Consider the following 19,461-nt stretch of genomic DNA (forward strand, 5'->3'; position numbering starts at 1 on the left):
GTCACGGAACATGGAAACCCTAACATCACCTGCCAGGTGGAAACCCAACATTCCACTGCTGTAGTCTGGAGCCCAACAGCTCTGCCTTACTCTTGGGTAGTTCCAAATCCCTGACAAGGTCATTCAGTTCACCTTGTGTTATGAGGTGTGGTTTAGAGGAGGAGGATGGGAGAAAATGTGGGTCCTGTGACATTGATGGTTCAGGACCAGAAGTTTCATCCTCTTCCTCTTCTGACTCAAGTGAGAATGATTCTGGTGCATCAGGAACCGGCAGTCCTTCTCCGTGGGGTGCTGGGCGTATAGCTGATGGAATGTTTGGATAATGCACAGTCCACTTTTTCTTCTTTGACACGCCTTTCCCAACTGGAGGCACCATGCAGAAGTAACAATTGCTGGTATGATCTGTTGGCTCTCTCCAAATCATTGGCACTGCAAAAGGCATAGATTTCCTTTTCCTGTTCAACCACTGGTGAAGATTTGTTGCACAAGTGTTGCAGCATATGTGTGGGGCCCACCTCTTGTCCTGATCTCCAATTTTGCAGCCAAAATAAAGGTAATAGGCTTTCTTAACCATAGTGGTTATACTGCGCTTTTGTGATGCAAAAGTCACTTCACCACAAACATAGCAGAAGTTATCTGCACTGTTCACACAAGTCCGAGGCATCTCTGCTCACTTTGGCTAAACAGAAATGTGTCCCTTTGCAAAATCAAACACTGACAAATAAGAGAGCACGACAATGTATGATTTCTAGAGCTGATAAAGGGCAATTTGTTCAGCAGAGTGATGTAAGCTTCATTATGATTGCATCACCCATGACTTCTAGGAATAACATGATGCAATTCATATCATGTATGACGCAATACCAGCTTCAGATTGCATCATTCATTGTTTTGCCTAAAAAGCAAGTACTGTCCAAACCCAGTCATAGATTTATTCATAGATCCAGTCAAAGATGTATTTTAGTCATTTCTGGTTTAAATTGAGATCCCTTCCCTTTATAACTCACTTATCCTCCTCCATTCCCAAATCAAGGGTCGTATATACTGACCCAATAGCATATCTTGAAAACTAGAGCCAATCAACAATTTTAAGCACCATTTTCGTTCTCAGTGACCCAGAATTAGTAAAGTTTGACTACATTTATTTCAGAAGCATTTTGGCTGTACAGCAGTGTTATCAGAAGAAAGCACTGAGACACTGATGAATAAGAATGATGATTTGATTGTATTCAAGAATTTCTCACAATGGTAACTATCACAGCAAATGATACTGAACAGCAGAAGTACATCTTATCAGGAAAATGCGGATGTGGTTCAACCAACATTTTTGGTTAAGTTATTTAGTGTTATTTTAAATATTGAACAAATAATATAGGGCCAGATCACTCACTCCCATGGAAAAAACCACAAGAGGCAGTCTAGAAGGAGAAAAACTCTGCCCATGGATTTTTGGGGAATCCGTTTAAAGCCAGGCCTTGTAACTCTATGCTGCCTCCTGGTTCCTTATCTCTGGTGACGATGAGCAGGGCTTCCCCTACCAGCAGTTACCTTGAACCCAGTTTTAAAGGAGAATTTGAAGATTGGAGCAGAATTCCAAGGCCAGAGGTACTGGTGAATTGATGTGGAGCATCCCTCACAACCCTCCTTCTTCCTGTGATTTTTGTCTACTCCCAGTTTCACTCTTTGCTGTTCAGTTTAACAGGAGACAAGGATAACATGAATGCAAAAGTTGGTAACACTCTAGGAAGCAGGGGCAACCTATTGAACATAAAAGCTAAACTAGAATCTGAAAAGTAATGCTTCATAAACCAGGTTTTATGTGCCCCTTCTTAGTTTATGAGTATCTCACCATGAGAATGAATAAATATTAATGGAGTTGTGGCACTGGAATCTTCATACACTTCTTTCAAGTTAATCCCTCCAGTCTGAAGATATCTGGCTCCTAATTTCTCAATAACAAACTCTCGTATTGCACTATTTAAACTTCCTGGTCTGAGAATTTTAATCTAACAATAAAATATGAAAGATGAGAGAACAAATTCATCAAGTCATTTAAATTAACATTAGCATAATAATTATGCCTGTGATAAAAATAAAGTCAGGTTGTTTTGTACTATACAGTTCTAAAAGTTTCCAAAATCTCAACATTTGTGTTTTACTTAACCAATATTAATACCACTAGGTCATTGTATACCTCTCACTTTACATGAATCAAAAGATATCTACATGGGAAAGTAAAGTACTTATCAGGTAATATGGAAAGAAGTGCAATAAAATCAGGACTAGGAGCTGAAAAGAAGGTGAAAGACATGTTATTTACCCCATGGTAACTGTGGTTCTTTGAGATGTGTTTTCACACAGATTCCACTCAAGTTGTGCATGTGTCCGTGTGTGAGATTGGATTCGTTTGGATAGCAATGTCCCTTGGGGTTGTACCTGTACTCTGAGATCCCTTGTGACCACCACAGCTGAGGGCATAAAGGGCAGGGTGGCCTCAACAGCCACTCGGTTCCTTTGCCAACAAGATTCACAAGAGAACAGGACTCTGATTATCTGGGATGGAGGGTGGCTTGCAGAGTGCTGGAACAATTTGTGTAGTGGGGGTGCTGAGAACCACTAAATATAGACAGAAACACACCTGGATAACCTCTCTGTGGACATAGGTTGCCCTCTGACTTTTTCTGGGAAAGCCATAAATGGTCTGGGGGAAGAAGTGAATAACTTCGTTCCATTTAAGTAAAAGGATAAAGCTCTCAACCTTCTTTAGTATGTGCTGTTTTATTTTGCCTGGGTTGCAGTGAGGTTTTGGGGAAAAAATGGGAGATAGATTAATTGATTGAGATGCACTGATTGATTGAAACTACCTTAGACAGAAATTTGGGATGAGGCCTAAGGATTACTTTGTCCTTATGGGGCATGAGGGCCTGTATTTTGCTGACTTTTCTAAGCTGAGATAATGGCCACCAGAAAAGGTGTCTTCATTGACAGATGACAGAAGGAGCACATCGCCACGGGTTTGATGGGAGTGGTCAGGATAATGTGGCAAGAGTTCTGTTTCCACTTTCTCAAACTCTGGAAATTAAGTGAGTTGGTGAAAAGGTGAAGAACTGATTTAGCACTCAGGGGAAAAGAAAGGTGTCAGCGAGCCTGGGTTTACATCCCTTCAGGAGCAAAAAAACATCCAGCAGTTGCTGTTCCTATATGATGTGAACAAGACCACAACGGGAAATCCCCACCTGATTAATATGTTGTGGAAAATGGAATTGGGGCCATTCATGGTTCTCTGAAAACGATCTGCTGAGTTGGCCTGCCAGAGTGTTCTGGAGTTGGAGAAGTATCTAGCACTGTGCTGATGAACTCTCTGGTTCGAGTTGGGGTCACAGTGGACTTTGTCCTTGTTGACTCTGAGGCACAGAGATGCAAAGACCTGTAGAGTTACATGAATTGAGTTGAATATTTGCTGTGGGGATCTTCCTTGAACTAGCTAGTCATCCATATATAGACAAACTTGTATTCCCAGTCTGTATAGATGTGCAGCCACTATGGCTAGCAACGTGGTAAAGATCTGTGGGGACATCAAGAGGCTCAAGGGTAGGATGGAATATGAAACACTGAATAATAATCTTGTTGAGGCACTGGATGCCCAGATCCCTTTCTTCTTTGGAATTAGGATGTAATGAGAATAAAAGCCCTTTCTTCTGAATTCTAAGGTTATTTCCTACTTCTTGCCTCACCAGCATCTTGTGAGAGGGATTCTTGAAGAGAGACAAGGGGTAGCGGGGTAGGAACTGTCTAAAACTGGATGGAATACATTGGTTACTACAGGGGTGGCCAACCTCTGGCTCCGGAGCCACATGCGGCTCTTCAGAAGTTAATATGCAGCTCCTTGTATAGGCACTGACTCCGGGACTGGAGCTACAGGCACCAACTTTCCAATGTGCTGCGGGGTTCTCACTCAACCCCTGGCTCTGCCACAGGCCCTGCCCCCACTCCACCCCTTCCCGCCCCCTCCCCTGAGTCTGCCATGCCCTCGCTCCTCCCCTTCCCCCCCAGAGCCTCCTGCACGCCACAAAACAGCTGATTGGGAGGTGCGGAGAGGGAGGGGGAAGCGCTGATCAGCGGGGCTGCTGGTGGGTGGGAGGCGCTGGGAGCTGATGTGGGGCTGCTGACATATTACTGTGGCTCTTTCGCAATGTACATTGGTAAATTCTGGCTCCTTCTCAGGCTCAGCTTGGCCACTCCTGGGTTACTATATTCAGAAGTCACCGATCTGAAGTTATCCCATTCTCGGCTTTTTGAAAGAGGCAAAATCAGTTTCCAAAAGATGTGACAGAAGCATCCACAGGTAGTTTGAGCAGGCTCTTGATACTTGTGTCAAAACTGTGGGACAGTCAAGGAGATGGTGAAAGGGTGATACTTGTGGAATCTCTGTCTACCTCAAAGGCTCAGAAAGTCACTGCTGAGAGTAGTACAGGTTTTGTGGCCTTTGCCTGTAGCAAGGCTGCTGCCTCAGAGGCTGTTTCCCCTGAGAAGTAGGGACCTATAGTGCCTGGAATCGCAGGTCACTCAAATGTCCTTAGGTCTGTGAAGAACCTCATCAGTAGTGCTGCTGAAGATCTCACAGCCCTTGAAAGGAAGGTTTGCTATAGTCATCTTGACCTCCCAAAGGATCCCAGATGCCTGTAGCTATGAAGAACATCTCATGAAGATGGCCATGGTCACAGTCCTTACTATTGTGTCAGAAGCAATAAGAGTGGCCTGGAGGGATGTTCTCACAGTGAATTGGTCTTTGGTCATAAGGATCTTTAACTCCTCCTGATGATCCTTAGATAATTTATTGAGGCGGTTCGAAAGACTGTCCCAGAGAAGAATTCATATTTAGACAGGAGTAAGGTGTTGCAGTTGGCCACTCTCATTTGAAGTCTCATGGAGGAGTATATATTATAAACATACAGGTACAGTTTCTTAGATCCTTGTTGCAAGGAGTGGTTTTGAATGACTCTTGCTATTTTGACCTCTCTTGGGCTCCTTGCATGACCAGTGAACCTGGGCTTGAGTACTGAAATAAATATACCATACCCTTTGTTTGGGCCTCTGATCTGTTCACTTGGAGATCGCCATTACTGAATTGGGAGCATGCCAAAATGCTTTTGCGAGTTTGAGAATGCCATTGTTTATGTGCAGTGCTAGGCTACCAGGTGTTGAGGAGTTAAGTATGTCAGTAATTTATGCTAGTTCTCCTGGATTATTTCTGGTGGAATATCTTGAAATATTCATCCTCTGAGGTCAAAGAATGTGGAGGTCTTCTAGTTTTGTCATCCTTGACATCATGCAAAATCACCTATTTGTGGCAACTCAGACTCACAACTGGGAATTAATTTATAATTTGGAAGAACTGGGCAAGCAGAGGCATCATATGCATCTCCCAATTAGTCAATGATGAGGATTTTTTCACTTTTATAATGCTAAAGCAGCATTATGACCTGTGACCATCAGCAGAGTGGCAGAACTTACAACTAAGACACTCGCTAACATATCAATTTGGTTCAGATGCCCTGGGGCTGCCAGAGGCTCCAGAATACTGGGAGCCTTAGAAATGCTTCATAAACTCCCCAGGCCTACGTCCACTATATATACTTAGTTAATGAAGAGGACCTCCATTACTTAGATTTTCAGAAAGTCTTTGAGAAGGTCCTTCACCAAAAGCTCTTAAGCAAAGTTATCTGTCATGGGAAAAGAGGGAAGGTCCTCTCATGGATTGGTAACCGGTTAAAAGATAGGAAACAAAGGGTAGGAATAAATGGTCAGTTTTCAGAATGGAAAGAGGTAATTAGTGGTGTCCCCCAGAGGTCTGTATTGGAACTGGTCCTATTCAACATATTCATAAATGATTTGGAAAAAGGGATAAACAGTGAGGTGGCAAAATTTGCAGATGATACAAAACTACTGAAGTTAGTTAAGCCCCAGAGAGACTGCAAAGAACTACAAAAGGGTCTCTCAAAACTGGGTGACTGGGCAACAAAATGGCAGATGAAATTCAGTGTTGATAAATGCAAAATAATGCACATTGGAATACATAATCCCAACTATACATATAAAATGATGGGTCTAAATTAGCTGTTACCACTCAAGAAAGAGATCTTGGAGTCATTGTGGATAGCTCTCTGAAAAGGTACACTCAATGTGCAGTGACAGTCAAAAAAGGAAACAGAATGTTGGGAATCATTAAGAAAGGGCTAGATAATAAAACAGAAAATATCATATTGCCTCTCTACAAATCCATGGTACACCCACATCTTGAATACTGCGTGCAGATGCGGTTGCCCCATATCAAAAAAGATATATTGGAACTGGAAAAGGATCAGAAAAGGGCAACAAAAATTATTAGGGGTATGGAACGGCTTCCGTATGAGGAGAGAGATTAGTAAGACTGGGACTTTTCAGTTTTGTAAAGCGACGACTATGGGGGGATATCATTGAGGTCTATAAAATCATGACGGGTGTGGAGAAAGTAAATAAGGAAGTGTTATTTATTCCATAACACAAGAACTAGGGGTCACCAAATGAAATTAATAGGCAGCAGATTTAAAACAAATAAAAGGAAGTATTCAGACAATGCACAGTCAACCTGTGGAACTCTTTGCCAGAGGACATTGTGGAGGCCAAGACTATAACAGGGTTAAGAAAAAAAATAGCTAAATTCATGGAGGATAGGTCCATCAATGGCTATTAGCCAGGATGGGCAGAGATGGTGTCCCTAGCCTCTGTTTATCAGAAGCTGGGAATGGGCGACAGGGAATGGATCACTTGATGATTACCTGTTTCATTCATTCCCTCTGGGGCACCTTGCATTGGCCACTGTCGGAAGACAGGATACTGGGCTAGATGGACCTTTGGTCTGACGCAGTATGGCCATTCTTATGTTCTAGTCTGGAGTTCTTTGTGAAAGTGAGGGAAGGGGATTTATCACAGCCCTTAAAAGAATCTCAATGGCCGAGCATATTACATAATGTTAAAAATGCCTCTGTGGATCTCAGGCTATGCTTAATACAACAAAAGGTTTTATTCAAAATATACTGGATGCCAAAGAGGTCTTAACTTCTGATGCTTGTTCTTTATAACAAAGAAAAAGGAACCCTGATACATAGGCTACGGGACTATTCAATGGCAGCTGTGGAAAAAGATGAACTCAAGAGTTAAAACAGTGCTCGACCTCAACAGCCAAACCTCATCCTAAAATTATATCTTAGGTTATTTACCTGCTAAGATAGGTTTAAATTTGACACAAAGTCTGGTTTGTGAGGGCTGCACTTATCATCAAGCCCATGATTTTACATAAATGGAAGAGTAGGCTTATTTCCAGCACTGAGCAATATTTGGACCTTTCTGAGTTCACAGCCAAAGAAAGAATAGCTTAGCACAGTAGACAGAAATTATATTAATTCAGAGAAGTCTGGACCCCATTTCTAGATGCATTTGAGACAGCTCAAAGAATGCCAAACCTCTGATTCCACCTAACTCCTCCTCTTTTTTCCTCATACTACAGCCCCCTCCGCCTCTTCATGTACTTCTCCTATTTTGAGGTTCTTACCCACAAAATCTTATGCTCCCAATACTTCTGTTAGTCTTAAAGGTGCCACAGGACCCTCTGTTGCTTTTTACAGATTCAGACTAACACGGCTACCCCTCTGATATTTTATTACTGTTACCCTCATCCTAACACGTAATGTCTATGTAGCATGGTTTGATTTTGTATTGTCTGGTTTTGCAGCTTTAATAAGTTGTAAAACTGTGTAACTGCATAAGTCTGTTGCAAATCCCATGAAGCGTGCAGTATTCAGAAACATATAAAAGTTATAAGTCATTTATCTTTTTTTACATTTCATTGTCTGTTTCTTTATGAAAATAACTAGAAAAATGAATCACAAAGAAGTGGATTAACTGCTTCCTCAAGCAATGAAGAAGACACCCATTGAGGGAGAGGGTGTTGTTGGTCTGGGGAGTTGTCATCTACATTCTCAATGTCCTCATCTTCCAGAATCTGATGTTGCAGTAGATGAACTGGAGGAGGTTGAATCTGCTTCTTCAGAGAGGGAGACTTCTATCTAGTCACAGTAGAAGTGGGATTTGTAGTATAAAGGTTCATATCCCATGGAGATCAGTAAGGCCACAACTGATAGGTTGTTAAGCATACTGAGGTGGATGGCACATGGGGGGTACAAAGATGGATATTCTTTGTGGGTCCCTGCCCTGTGTCCTTCTTGATTCCCAGTGGTCTGGGAAGTGGTGGGGAGAGAAGATGAATCAGTGAGAAAAAAAAAAGACGGTTACTCACCGTTGTAACTGTTGTTCTTCGAGATGTGTTGCTCATATCCATTCCATTAGGGTGTGCGCGCGCTGCGTGCACGATCGTCGGAGAATTTTCTACCCTAGCAACACCGGCGGGTCGGCTGTGGAGCCCCCTAGAGTGGCGCCTTCATGGCGCTGAATATATACCCCAGCCGACCCGGCGCCCCCTCAGTTCCTTCTTGCCGGCTACTCCGACAGTGGGGACGGGGGGCGGGTTTGGAATGGATATGAGCAACACATCTCGAAGAACAACAGTTACAACGGTGAGTAACCGTCTTTTCTTCTTCGAGTGCTTGCTCATATCCATTCCAATTAGGTGACTCCCAAGCCCAACTTAGGTGGTGGGGTCGGAGTGAGACATTGCTGTGTGCAAAACCGCTGATCCGAATGCAGCATCGTCCCTGGACTGCTGCACTAGTGCATAGTGAGCTGTAAATGTGTGGACTGATGACCAAACCGCAGCTCTACAAATGTCCTGGATCGGAACTTGCGCCAGGAAAGCCGTCGAGGAAGCTTGGGCCCTCGTGGAGTGAGCGGTGAGGTGCGGTGCTGAGACACCTGCCAGGTCATAGCAAGTCCGGATGCAAGACGTAATCCAGGAGGATAGGCGTTGTGAGGAGACCGGTGAGCCTTTCATTCAGTCGGCCACTGCAACGAAGAGTTGCGTCGTCTTTCTAAAGTGCCTTGTGCGGTCAATATAGAAAGCCAGGGCCCTGCGTACGTCCAGAGAATGCAAACGTTGATCCTGGCGAGTAGCATGTGGTTTAGGATGAAAGACCGGGAGAAATATATCCTGGTTGATATGAAATGGAGAAACCACCTTAGGGAGAAAGGCAGGATGTGGACGAAGCTGCACTTTATCCTTATGGAAAACTGTGTAAGGGGGCTCGGATGTAAGCGCCCTGAGTTCAGAAACGCGCCTTGCTGAGGTGATGGCTATGAGGAAGGCTGTCTTCCAGGATAGGTACAAAAGTGAACAGGTGGCCAGTGGCTCGAATGGAGGACCTGTGAGCTTGGAGAGAACCAGGTTGAGGTCCCACGTCGGAACGGGCTGACGTTGTTGTGGGTACATCCGGTCTAAGCCCTTGAGGAATCTAACGACCATCGGGTTAGAGAATACCGAGGACGCGAGTTCTCCTGGGTGAAAGGCTGATATAGCGGCCAGGTGAACTCTAATTGAGGATATCGCCAACCCTTGCTGTTTTAGGGAGAGGAGATATTCCAATATGAGAGGAATAGGTGCCTGTAACGGGGACGTGGCTCGTTGTTCGCACCAACAGGAGAACCGCTTCCACTTGGCCAAGTATGTGGTCCGTGTTGAAGGCTTCCTACTGCTCAGCAGAATCTGTTGGACCGAGTGCGAGCATTGTTGCTCTGCCTGGGTGAACCATGGAGCAACCACGCCGTGAGGTGGAGCGATTGCAGGTCGGGGTGACACAGCCGGCCGTGGTCCTGAGAGATGAGATCTGGACATAATGGAAGCGGGATCGGTGTCTGAACCGAGAGTTCCAACAGTGTGGTGTACCAATGTTGTCTCGGCCACGCTGGAGCGACCAGAATTACCTGTGCCTGGTCTCTGCGCAATTTGAGCAGTACCTTGTGGACCAGAGGAAACGGAGGGAAGGCATAAAACAGGTGGTCTTTCCAGGGAAGGAGAAATGCATCCGAGAGGGAGCCCGGAGCTCGACCTTGCAGGGAGCAGAACACGTGGCATTTCCTGTTGTCTCGAGAAGCAAACAGGTCTATCTGGGGAAACCCCCACTTTTGGAAGACGGAATGTATGATGTCCGGACGGATAGACCACTCGTGCGTCTGAAAGGACCTGCTGAGTCGGTCCGCTAAAGTGTTCTGGACTCCAGGGAGGAACGATGCCGTGAGATGGATTGAGTGGGCGATGCAGAAGTCCCACAGGCGAATGGCCTCTTGGCATAGAATTGACGAACGTGCTCCTCCTTGCTTGTTGATGTAAAACATGGCCGTGGTGTTGTCGATGAGAACTAACACACAGCGGCCACGTAGGAGATTGAGAAATGCCTGGCACGCCAGGTGCACCGCCATCAGTTCCCGAACATTGATGTGCAGGGCTAGCTGGGGTGCAGTCCACAGGCCCTGGGTATGGTGTTCGTTGAGATGGGCGCCCCAACCCAGAGATGAAGCGTCTGTGACCAGGTGCAGAGAGGGTTGTGGGGCGTGAAATGGCATCCCCTCGCAAACCACATTGTGATCTAGCCACCAGGTGAGGGAGGTCAGGACCGAGTTCGGGACCGTGACCACCATGTTCAGGCTGTCCCGATGTGGGCGGTGTATCGATGACACCCAGGTCTGGAGTGGGCGAAGCTGAAGTCTGGCATGCCTGGTTACGTACGTGCAGGAAGCCATGTGACCCAGCAGGGTGAGGCACGACCTCACCGTGGTAGTTGGGAAGGCCCTGAGCCCTTGAATAAGGCTCGTGATGGTACAAAAGCGGTTGTCTGGCAGGATGGCTTGTGCACGTCTGGAGTCTAGGACTGCGCCGATGAATTCTATTCTCTGGGTAGGTTCTAGAGTGGATTTGTCCTTGTTGAGTAGGATGCCCAACTCGTTGAATGTGTGCACTATTATGTGGACGTGAGCTCGAACTTGCTCTTTGGTGCGACCGCGTACCAGCCAGTCGTCTAGATACGGGAACACCTGTATCCCTTGCCGACGAAGGTACGCTGCCACGACAGCCATACATTTCGTGAACACTCTTGGGGCCGAGGATAGGCCGAAGGGAAGGACTGCAAATTGATAGTGCACTTTGCTTACCACGAATCGCAGGAAGCGTCTGTGAGGCGGGTAAATTGCGATATGAAAGTATGCGTCTTTCATGTCGAGGGCGGCGAACCAGTCTCCAGGATCGAGGGAAGGGATAATGGCCCCCAAAGAGACCATGCGGAACTTCAACTTTACTACGAATTTGTTGAGTCTGCGCAAGTCCAAGATGGGTCGCAGACCTCCTTTGGACTTGGGGATCAGGAAGTAACGGGAATAAAATCCCCTGCCCCTTAACTCTACTGGAACCTCCTCTATGGCCCCCATAGCAAGGAGCGTGGAAACCTCCTGTATAAGAAGTTGCTCGTGAGAAGGGTCCCTGAAGAGGGACGGGGAAGGGGGGTGGGAGGGGGGGATTGAAGAAAACTGGATAGCGTATCCCCTCTCCACCGTGCGAAGGACCCAACGGTCCGAAGTTATAAGGGACCAAACACGGTGGAAGTGGGAGAGGCGATCCCGAAAGGAGGGGGCTGGATCCTGGGGGATGACTGGGGCGCCGTCCTCGACCGCACCTTCAAAAGTTCTGCCTGGGGCCTGCGGGTGGCCTTGGTGGCCCTTGGTTCTGACCAGGTTGAGGGCCGGTCCACCTTCTTCTACCACCTCGCCCCCGCCTCCGGGCAGAGTCCTGTCTCTGACGAGGTGGGGGGGGGGGGGGTAGAAGCGCTGAGGCTGAGGCCTAAATGGCCTGCGCTGAGGACCCGCAACATGCATCCCCAGGGAGCGCATGATTGTCCTGGAGTCCTTGAGGCTCTGCAGGCGAGAGTCCGTCTTCTCCGAGAACAACCCCTGTCCTTCAAAGGGCAAATCCTGCAGGGTTTGTTGCAACTCAGGGGGCAAACCCGAAACTTGGAGCCAGGAGGTCCTTCGCATAGCGATACCTGATGCTAGGGTTCTCGCAGCCGAGTCCGCTATATCTAGTGAGGCCTGTAAGGAAGTCCGAGCCACCTTCTTACCTTCCTCAACTAGGGCCCCGAACTCTTCCCTGGACTCTTGGGGAATCAACTCCTTGAACTTCCCCATAGAGTTCCAGGAGTTAAAACCATAACGGCTCAAGAGCGCCTGCTGGTTAGCCGCTCTAAGTTGCAGCCCTCCGGCTGAATAAACTTTACGGCCAAACAAATCGAGGCGCTTAGCCTCCTTCGATTTGGGCGCTGCGGCCTGTTGACCGTGGCGCTCCCTTGCATTCACTGATGACACCACCAGTGAACACGGCTGTGGGTGAGTATACAGGTACTCATAGTCCTTTGAGGGGACAAAGTACTTTCTCTCTACCCCTCTGGCTGTGGGTGGGATAGAGCAGGGCCGGCTTTAGGAAGTGCGGGGCCCGATTCGAACAGTTTCGACGGGGCCCCGGCAGGGATGACTAAAAAAAAAAACACGTAAAAAAAACACGTGGGGCTTGTACTCACCGGGCGGCGTTCCTAGTCTTCGGCGGTGGGTCCTTCACTCGCTCTGGGTCTTCGGCAGCACTGAAGGACCTGCTGCCGAAGACCCGGAGCGAGTGAAGGACCCGCTTCTGAAGTGCCGCCGAAGACCCGGAGCGCCACCAGGTGAGTAAAAATTAAAAAGGAACCTCTAGCCAGGGAAGGGATTCTTGGCCACTTCTTTCTCCCCTCCCCCCTGGCGGCCCTGCCACTGGGCGCGGGGCCCTCTTAGGCGCGGGGCCCGATTCGGGGGAATTGGTGGAATTGGCCTAAAGCCGGCCCTGGGATAGAGGCAGGAGTTTGCCATATCGTAGTGGCGTTAGCCTGGATCGTGCGGATCAGGGGCAACGCCACTCTTGATGGGGCATCCGCCGCGAGGATATTTACAATGGGGTCCTGCACCTCCACTATCTCCTCCGCCTGTAGGTCCATATTACGGGCCACCCTACGTAAGAGGTCCTGATGAGCCCGAAGATCTATTGGGGGTGGACCTGTGCACAACGTGCCCGCCACTGCCTCATCCGGAGAGGAAGAGGAAGATGCCTCCGGTGGTAAGGGATCCAAGGGAGGGTCCTGGTCTCCCTGTTCCTGGGCCGGAGCATCACCTGCCCTTGGGTCCAGGACGTCAGGTGGTGCGGACACGGAAGCCTCCATGCCCCCTGGAGGAGGGCGAGAGATGGTGGACTCTGGGGCCCTTCTATCAGAGTGACCCGAGCGAGAGGTTGAGGTTATTGGAGCCCCTTGCGCCTGATGGTACGCCCACGGGGTCCAGAAAGACCAGTGAGATGGGCCATGAGCAGGGTCCTCTGCTACCTCCTGCCAATGGCCTATATCTTGCTCCTCGGCTTGCCCCTGAGGGGGGTATGCCGATCTCGATATGTCCTCAGAGGAGCGAGACACCGATCTCGATGGCCATGGCGGTGTCGACTGCGCCGAGACGAATCCCGTGGGATACGGTGCCGCACGGTGCCGGTCTGGAGATGTTCTATCTCTACGCGGTGCCGGCGATCGGTGCCGAGATCGCGATCGGTGCCGATGACCGCGCCGGTGCCGGGAGTCGGATCTGGACCTGGACGATGACCTGGAGTAGACCCGGTGCCGGGAGCGGCCTCTCGACGTCGAGCGTCGATCGTATCAGTGCCGAGAACTACGTCTCGATGTCGATCGGTGCCGACGATCATAGCGGTGCCGAGACGTAGAGCGGTGCCGCGACGATGATCTTGGCCGCGAGTACGACCGGTGCCGAGGTGATATCCGGCGCCGGGACTGCGAGCGGCGTGGGGACCTGCTTCGGGACCTGGACCGGTGCCGTGGTTCCAGCCCCTGCGATGGAGGGCGCATCAAGGCAGGTTTCCCCCTAGATTGGACCGGACGAGTCAACGGTGCCGACAGTCCCGGTGGTTGGGGCGGTGCCGGCTCCGTGAGAGCGATCAAGTCTCTCGCCGTCGCGAAGGTCTCTGGGGTCGACGGGAGGCACTGTATCACCGCCGGTCGCGGTGGTGACCCTGTCTGCACCGGACTCAACGGCCTCGGAGCCGGAGTCGACGGTGCTGGAGTCACCTGTTTTCGGTGCTCCACAGGCGGACGCGGCTCTACCCCCGGCACCGGGGGAGCCGGCGTCTTCGGCACGGAGGTCCCCGTCTTATGGGATTTTTTATGTCCCGGGGATAATGAACGGCGCCGAGGCACTTGCTGTGAGTGCGGTGCCGACGAGGTCCGGTGCCGTGGAGGCTTGTCCGACGTGGTCGGAATGGTCGGTGCTGCCGGGGCACTGCGCACCGAGGTGCTAGGTGCCGGGGCCTGACGCGCCGATGGAGCGTCCGGGCTAAGTGCCGCCTCCATAAGGAGTTTCCGGAGCCGAAAGTCCCGCTCCTTCTTGGTCCTCGGTCTGAAGGCCGTACAGATCTTGCACTTATCTGTTTGATGGGACTCTCCCAGGCACTTCAGACACGAGTCGTGCGGGTCACTCGTTGGCATAGGCTTAGCGCAGGAGGCGCACTGTTTGAAGCCGGGAGCCTTGGGCATGAGCCCGGCCACGCGGCCGGGGGAAAAAGGGGGAGACAACCCCCTTAATCCCCTTTAACTATATAACAACTATTAACAAAGTGAATAACCAACTATTTAACTATAAACAACTAGAACTATAACTATAACTGTGAATAACTGAATAAGCTAGGGAGAGTGGAGAACAGCTACGCCGCGCTCCACAGTTCCAACGACCGTCAGGGGCGGTAAGAAGGAACTGAGGGGGCACCGGGTCGGCTGGGGTATATATTCAGCGCCATGAAGGCGCCACTCTAGGGGGCTCCACAGCCGACCCGCCGGTGTTGCTAGGGTAGAAAATTCTCCGACGATCGTGCACGCAGCGCGCGCACACCCTAATGGAATGGATATGAGCAAGCACTCGAAGAAGAACAGTTACATACCTGAAAAGTAGCTGTTGTTCTTCAAGCTGTGTTGTGCACATATACATTCCATTGCAAGTGTATGGGTGCCCAACACACTTGAGTCTGTGATTTTTGCCAGAAGTACCACTAGGCAGCGCATGCAACCCTGCTGTCCTCTTGTGCCAAGCTAAGGGCATAAAAGGGGTGTCTATTGCCTCCCTCTCTGGTCCTTTGCACTGCTGTGTATCTAGTGTCTGAAGTAGCAGGGAAGGAGGAAGAATTGTGGAATGTATATGTGCACAACACATCTTGAAAAACAACAGTTATTGTATGGGTAAGTACTGTTTTTTCTCCTTTGAGTGATTGTGCACGTATACATTCCACTGCAGATGACTCATCAGCAGTTCCCTTACAGGTGCTAGGACTTAGGATCATCTGAACAGATACTGTAACACCAACTTCAAAATTTTGCATTGTTACAAGAGGCTTGAGTGATAGCATAATGTCTGGAAAAGGTATGTGCAGAGAATCACATTGCTGCTTTGCAGATATCTGTTATTGGGATGTTACTCAGAAAAGCTGATGAAATGGACTAAGCACTGGTAGTGTGAGATGTTATTCTCAGGGGAGGAGAGACTTTAGCAATATCATAGTAGAGTTTAACGTAGTTAGGAATCCAATGTGAAATTCTCTGAGCTGATATGGGTTGGCCCTTGATTATGTTGGCATAGGCTACAAAAAGCTTAAAAGAGCTCTGAAGGACCTAGTGTGGTCCAAATAGAACGCCAGAACGTTGGGAACATCTAAGGTATGGAATCTTTAAACTTTGAAAGTGTGGGGTTTTGGTAAACACACTGGAAGATGGACAGTTTGATTCAGGTGCAAAGTTGACACTATTTTTGGCATAAACCTTGGGAGTAGCCTAAGGCTATGTCTACACTTATGGCAGTGTGTAGAGTACAGACACTGCATGGTTCCCTAGCACACAGAGATGAAAGAGCCGGTGCGCCATAGTGGGGCAGATCAGCTTTCCCTGGCCGCAATTTAAAGGGCCTGGGGCTCCCAGAAAAGACTGGAGCTCCAGGCCCTTTAAATTGCCACCAGAGCCCTGCTGCCAGAGCCCTGGGGAAACGGCGTGGGCGGCGATTTAAAGGGCCTGGGGCGCCTGCCGCAGCTACTGCCCCGGGCCCTTTAAATTGTCCCCGGAGCCCTGGGGTAGCAGTGGCAGGGCTCAGGCGGCTATTTAAAGGATCTGGGGCTGCGGCAGCTGCTACCGCCTCGGCCCTTAAAATAGCCGTTGGAGCCCTGCCGCCGCCTCCACAGGGCTCCGGCAGCAGGGTTCCGGGGACGATTTAAAGGGTCCGGGGCTCTGGAAGCCGCTACTGCCCCAGACCCTTTAAATCATCCCTGGAGCCTGACGGAGCCCTGGGGTAGTGGCAGCGTGGCTCAGGCGGCGCTACTGCCCCAGGCCCTTTAACTTGCTGCCAGAGCACCGCCACCGCTACTCCAGGGCTCCGGCAGCAGGGCTCCAGGGACAATTTTAAGGGCCCGGGGTGGTAGTGGCAGCAGGAGCCCCGGGCCCTTTAAATCACCGCCCAAGCCCCTGGCAGCCACTGCTACCCCAGGGCTCCAGCAGCGCGGCTCAGGTGGTGATTTAAAGGGCTCAGGGCTCCCACGCCGCTACCCTCTGGGGCCCTTTAAATCGCCACCCGAGCCCCGCTGCTGGAGCCCTGGGGTGGCAGCGGTAGCCAGGGGCTCTGACAGTGATTTAAAGGGCCAGGAGCTCCCAGCTGCCGCTACTTCAGCAGAGCCCTGGGCCCTTTAAAGCTCTGCCAGAGGCCGGGCCCCCCTCCGATGGTGATTTAAAGTGCCCGGGGCTCTGCTGCGGTAGCAGCAGCTGGAGCCCCGGGCCCTTTAAGTCACCCCCGGGGCTCCCAGACGCCTCTGCAGCTGGTAGCTCCGGGGGTGATTTAAAGGGCCTGGGCTCCCAGCTGCTGCTACCACAGCCCAGCCCCAGGCCCTTTAATCCTGATTTAAAGTGCCTGGGGATTTAAAGTCTCCGCCTCTTCCAGTAGAGGCCACGCGTCTTCTAGTTGAGGCCGCGCCCCCTCCTAAGGACTCCGGAGTACTGGTAAGTCCTTTAAGTTACTTTCACCCCTGCTAGCACAGGTATAAATAGCAGTGTAGATGGTGAGGCACTGCTTAGGTGAGTAAAGACACACGAGAACCTCATGGCTCTCTACATGCCCAAGAAGTGCATCCCATGTCTAGACTGATATTTTTAGCAGTGTAATGTCCTGCTGCTGCTCCAGCAGCAGGGAAAGGCTCTGGGTAGGGGGAAGTTTTCCCCACTGCAGCCTTTCCCTGCTCTCGGAACCTTTTTTGCTGTATGTAGCTACACTCCATAGTATGGACGCAGATTGCTTTTCACTGCATCTTTATGGAAGACATTGAAAGGAGGGTCAGCTAGGAGAGCTTGAAGTTCTGAAACTCTCCTTGTGAAGGTGATTGCCAACAAAAACACAGTCTTTATAGATAACAGAGATAGTGAAGTTGTTGCCAGAAGATCAAAGGGGGAACCATTAGCCTGTACAGAACTAGGTTAAGATCCCTTCATGTTATTGGATCAGACATGGGAAGGAAGACATTGACTAGATCTGGAAACCAAAAAGTAAGAGAAAATAGAAAACCCACCTACTGGTGAGTGTACTGCAGATATGGAAGCGAAGTGATCAGAACTGTTTGAAAGGCCAGATGATTTCAGATGCAGAAGGCAGTCTGGTATATGTCTAACCTCTGTGTGATGGAGCAGTAACTGTTGAAATTGCGCTCAGATCAAAAACCTCTTCCACTTTGCTGCATATGTGGCTCTAATAGATTCTTTTCTGATGCTCACCAAGCTGTCTTGGACACACTCTCTTGTGAGTACGCAACCAGAGATCATCCATGCAATGAGGTGGAGAGATTGGAGGTTGGGAAGCTGAAACTTGCCCTGGTTCTGAGAGAGAAGATCCTTGACTCGGGGCAAGATTATCAGTGACTGGATGGAGAGCTGATGTAGGTGTGTGAACCAATACTGCTTGGCCAAGCCAATGCCACTAGAATTAATGTTGCCTTGTGCCTTTTCAGTTTTCGGAGTATTTTTGGGATGAGAAGAACTGGAGGGAATGCAAATAGGAGATGAGTGGACCCAGGGAGAAGGAAGGCATCTGTAATGGAACTGGGGCTGTGGCTCACCCTGGAGCAAACACTCTTGCAATTGTTGTTCAGATTAGCCAGAAATAAATTTATTATCAGATGTTTCCACTGGTAGAAGATCCGGAGAAGAATATCCTTCCTCATTGGGCACTTATGCTGGTCTATGAAATCCTTTTGGAGGAAATCCACAATTGTGTTCCTTACCCCTGGAAGGTGAACAGATTTCAGAGATACCTTGTTTCTTACAGTGGAATGTATATGTACACAATCCTTCAGAGGAGAACATCTGTGCTCTGGAGAAGCAATAGGCCTCCTCGATAAATGGAACGGTTCTGTCTGGGGTAGCTAGTCTAAACAGCACCCTGAGCTATGGTAGTCATGAGGGCTCCCAGTGTACAGGTACAGCACCAGTGGACACTGCTATTCAAAAAGAATCTGATCTCACATGCATGGGGCACATGTGCACCTAGAGTGGAATCTGTGTGGACAATCACTCTCAGAAGAATCCTAAATACAAAGAAAGTTCTATGAAAGTCTTGGTAAAAAGGAAAGGGGCTTAAGCCTTGGAAAAAGAGATAACTGACTATCGAAGGAAAGGGGCACAACAACATTAATACAGACTCTCCCCAGGTTACGCAAACCCAACTTATGCAAATCCGCACTTACGGAAAAAGTTCCGCAAGTCCCGTAAGCTTTTTTTTTTGCGTAATTGTCTGGTATACATTCCCGACTTACGCAAAATTCAACTTACGCAAGGCGTTCTGGAACAGAATGCTTGTGTAAGTCGGGGAGCGTCTGTAGGTGTGTTTAGGAGACAGTAAGTGAACAATGGATTGGATGATTGGCTCTTGTGTATGTGTATATTGACATGGGTATAAGGGGAGGCAGTGTGTTTGTGTGTGAGAGAATGGAGTATTGCTGCAGGATTTAAATCAGGCAAATGGGATATGTCAGCAGGAGTGTTGTAAGCAAGACACAAGAAGTGATTCTTCTGCTCTACTCCATGCTGATTACACCACATTTCAGGAAAGATGTGGACAAATTGGAGAAAGTCCAGAGAAGAGCAACAAAATTTATTAAAGGTCTAGAAAAATGACCTATGAGGGAAGATTGAAAAAATTGGGTTTGCTTAGTCTGAAGAAGAGAAGATAGAGGGGACATGGTAACAGTTTTCAAGTACATAACAAGTTGTTACAAGCAGGAGGGAGAAAAACTGTTCTCCTTAATCTGTGAGAATAGGACAAGAAGCAATGGGCTTAAATTGCAGCCAGGGAGGTTTAGCTTGAACATTAGGAAAAACTTCATAACTG

General features: G+C 49.0%; 1 protein-coding gene across 1 annotated transcript in view; it reads right to left on the reverse strand.

Annotated features, from left to right (window-relative positions):
• DNAH14 (dynein axonemal heavy chain 14) overlaps nucleotides 1-19,461 on the reverse strand; it is a 530,612-nt gene that overhangs the window by 57,836 nt on the left and 453,315 nt on the right. Inside the window, 1 exon segment of the mRNA XM_065589985.1 lies at nucleotides 1,850-2,006. Coding sequence (XP_065446057.1) covers nucleotides 1,850-2,006 — 157 coding nt within the window.

Source organism: Chrysemys picta, chromosome 3 (assembly GCF_011386835.1).
Source record: "Chrysemys picta bellii isolate R12L10 chromosome 3, ASM1138683v2, whole genome shotgun sequence".
Classification (NCBI taxonomy): domain Eukaryota; kingdom Metazoa; phylum Chordata; order Testudines; family Emydidae; genus Chrysemys; species Chrysemys picta.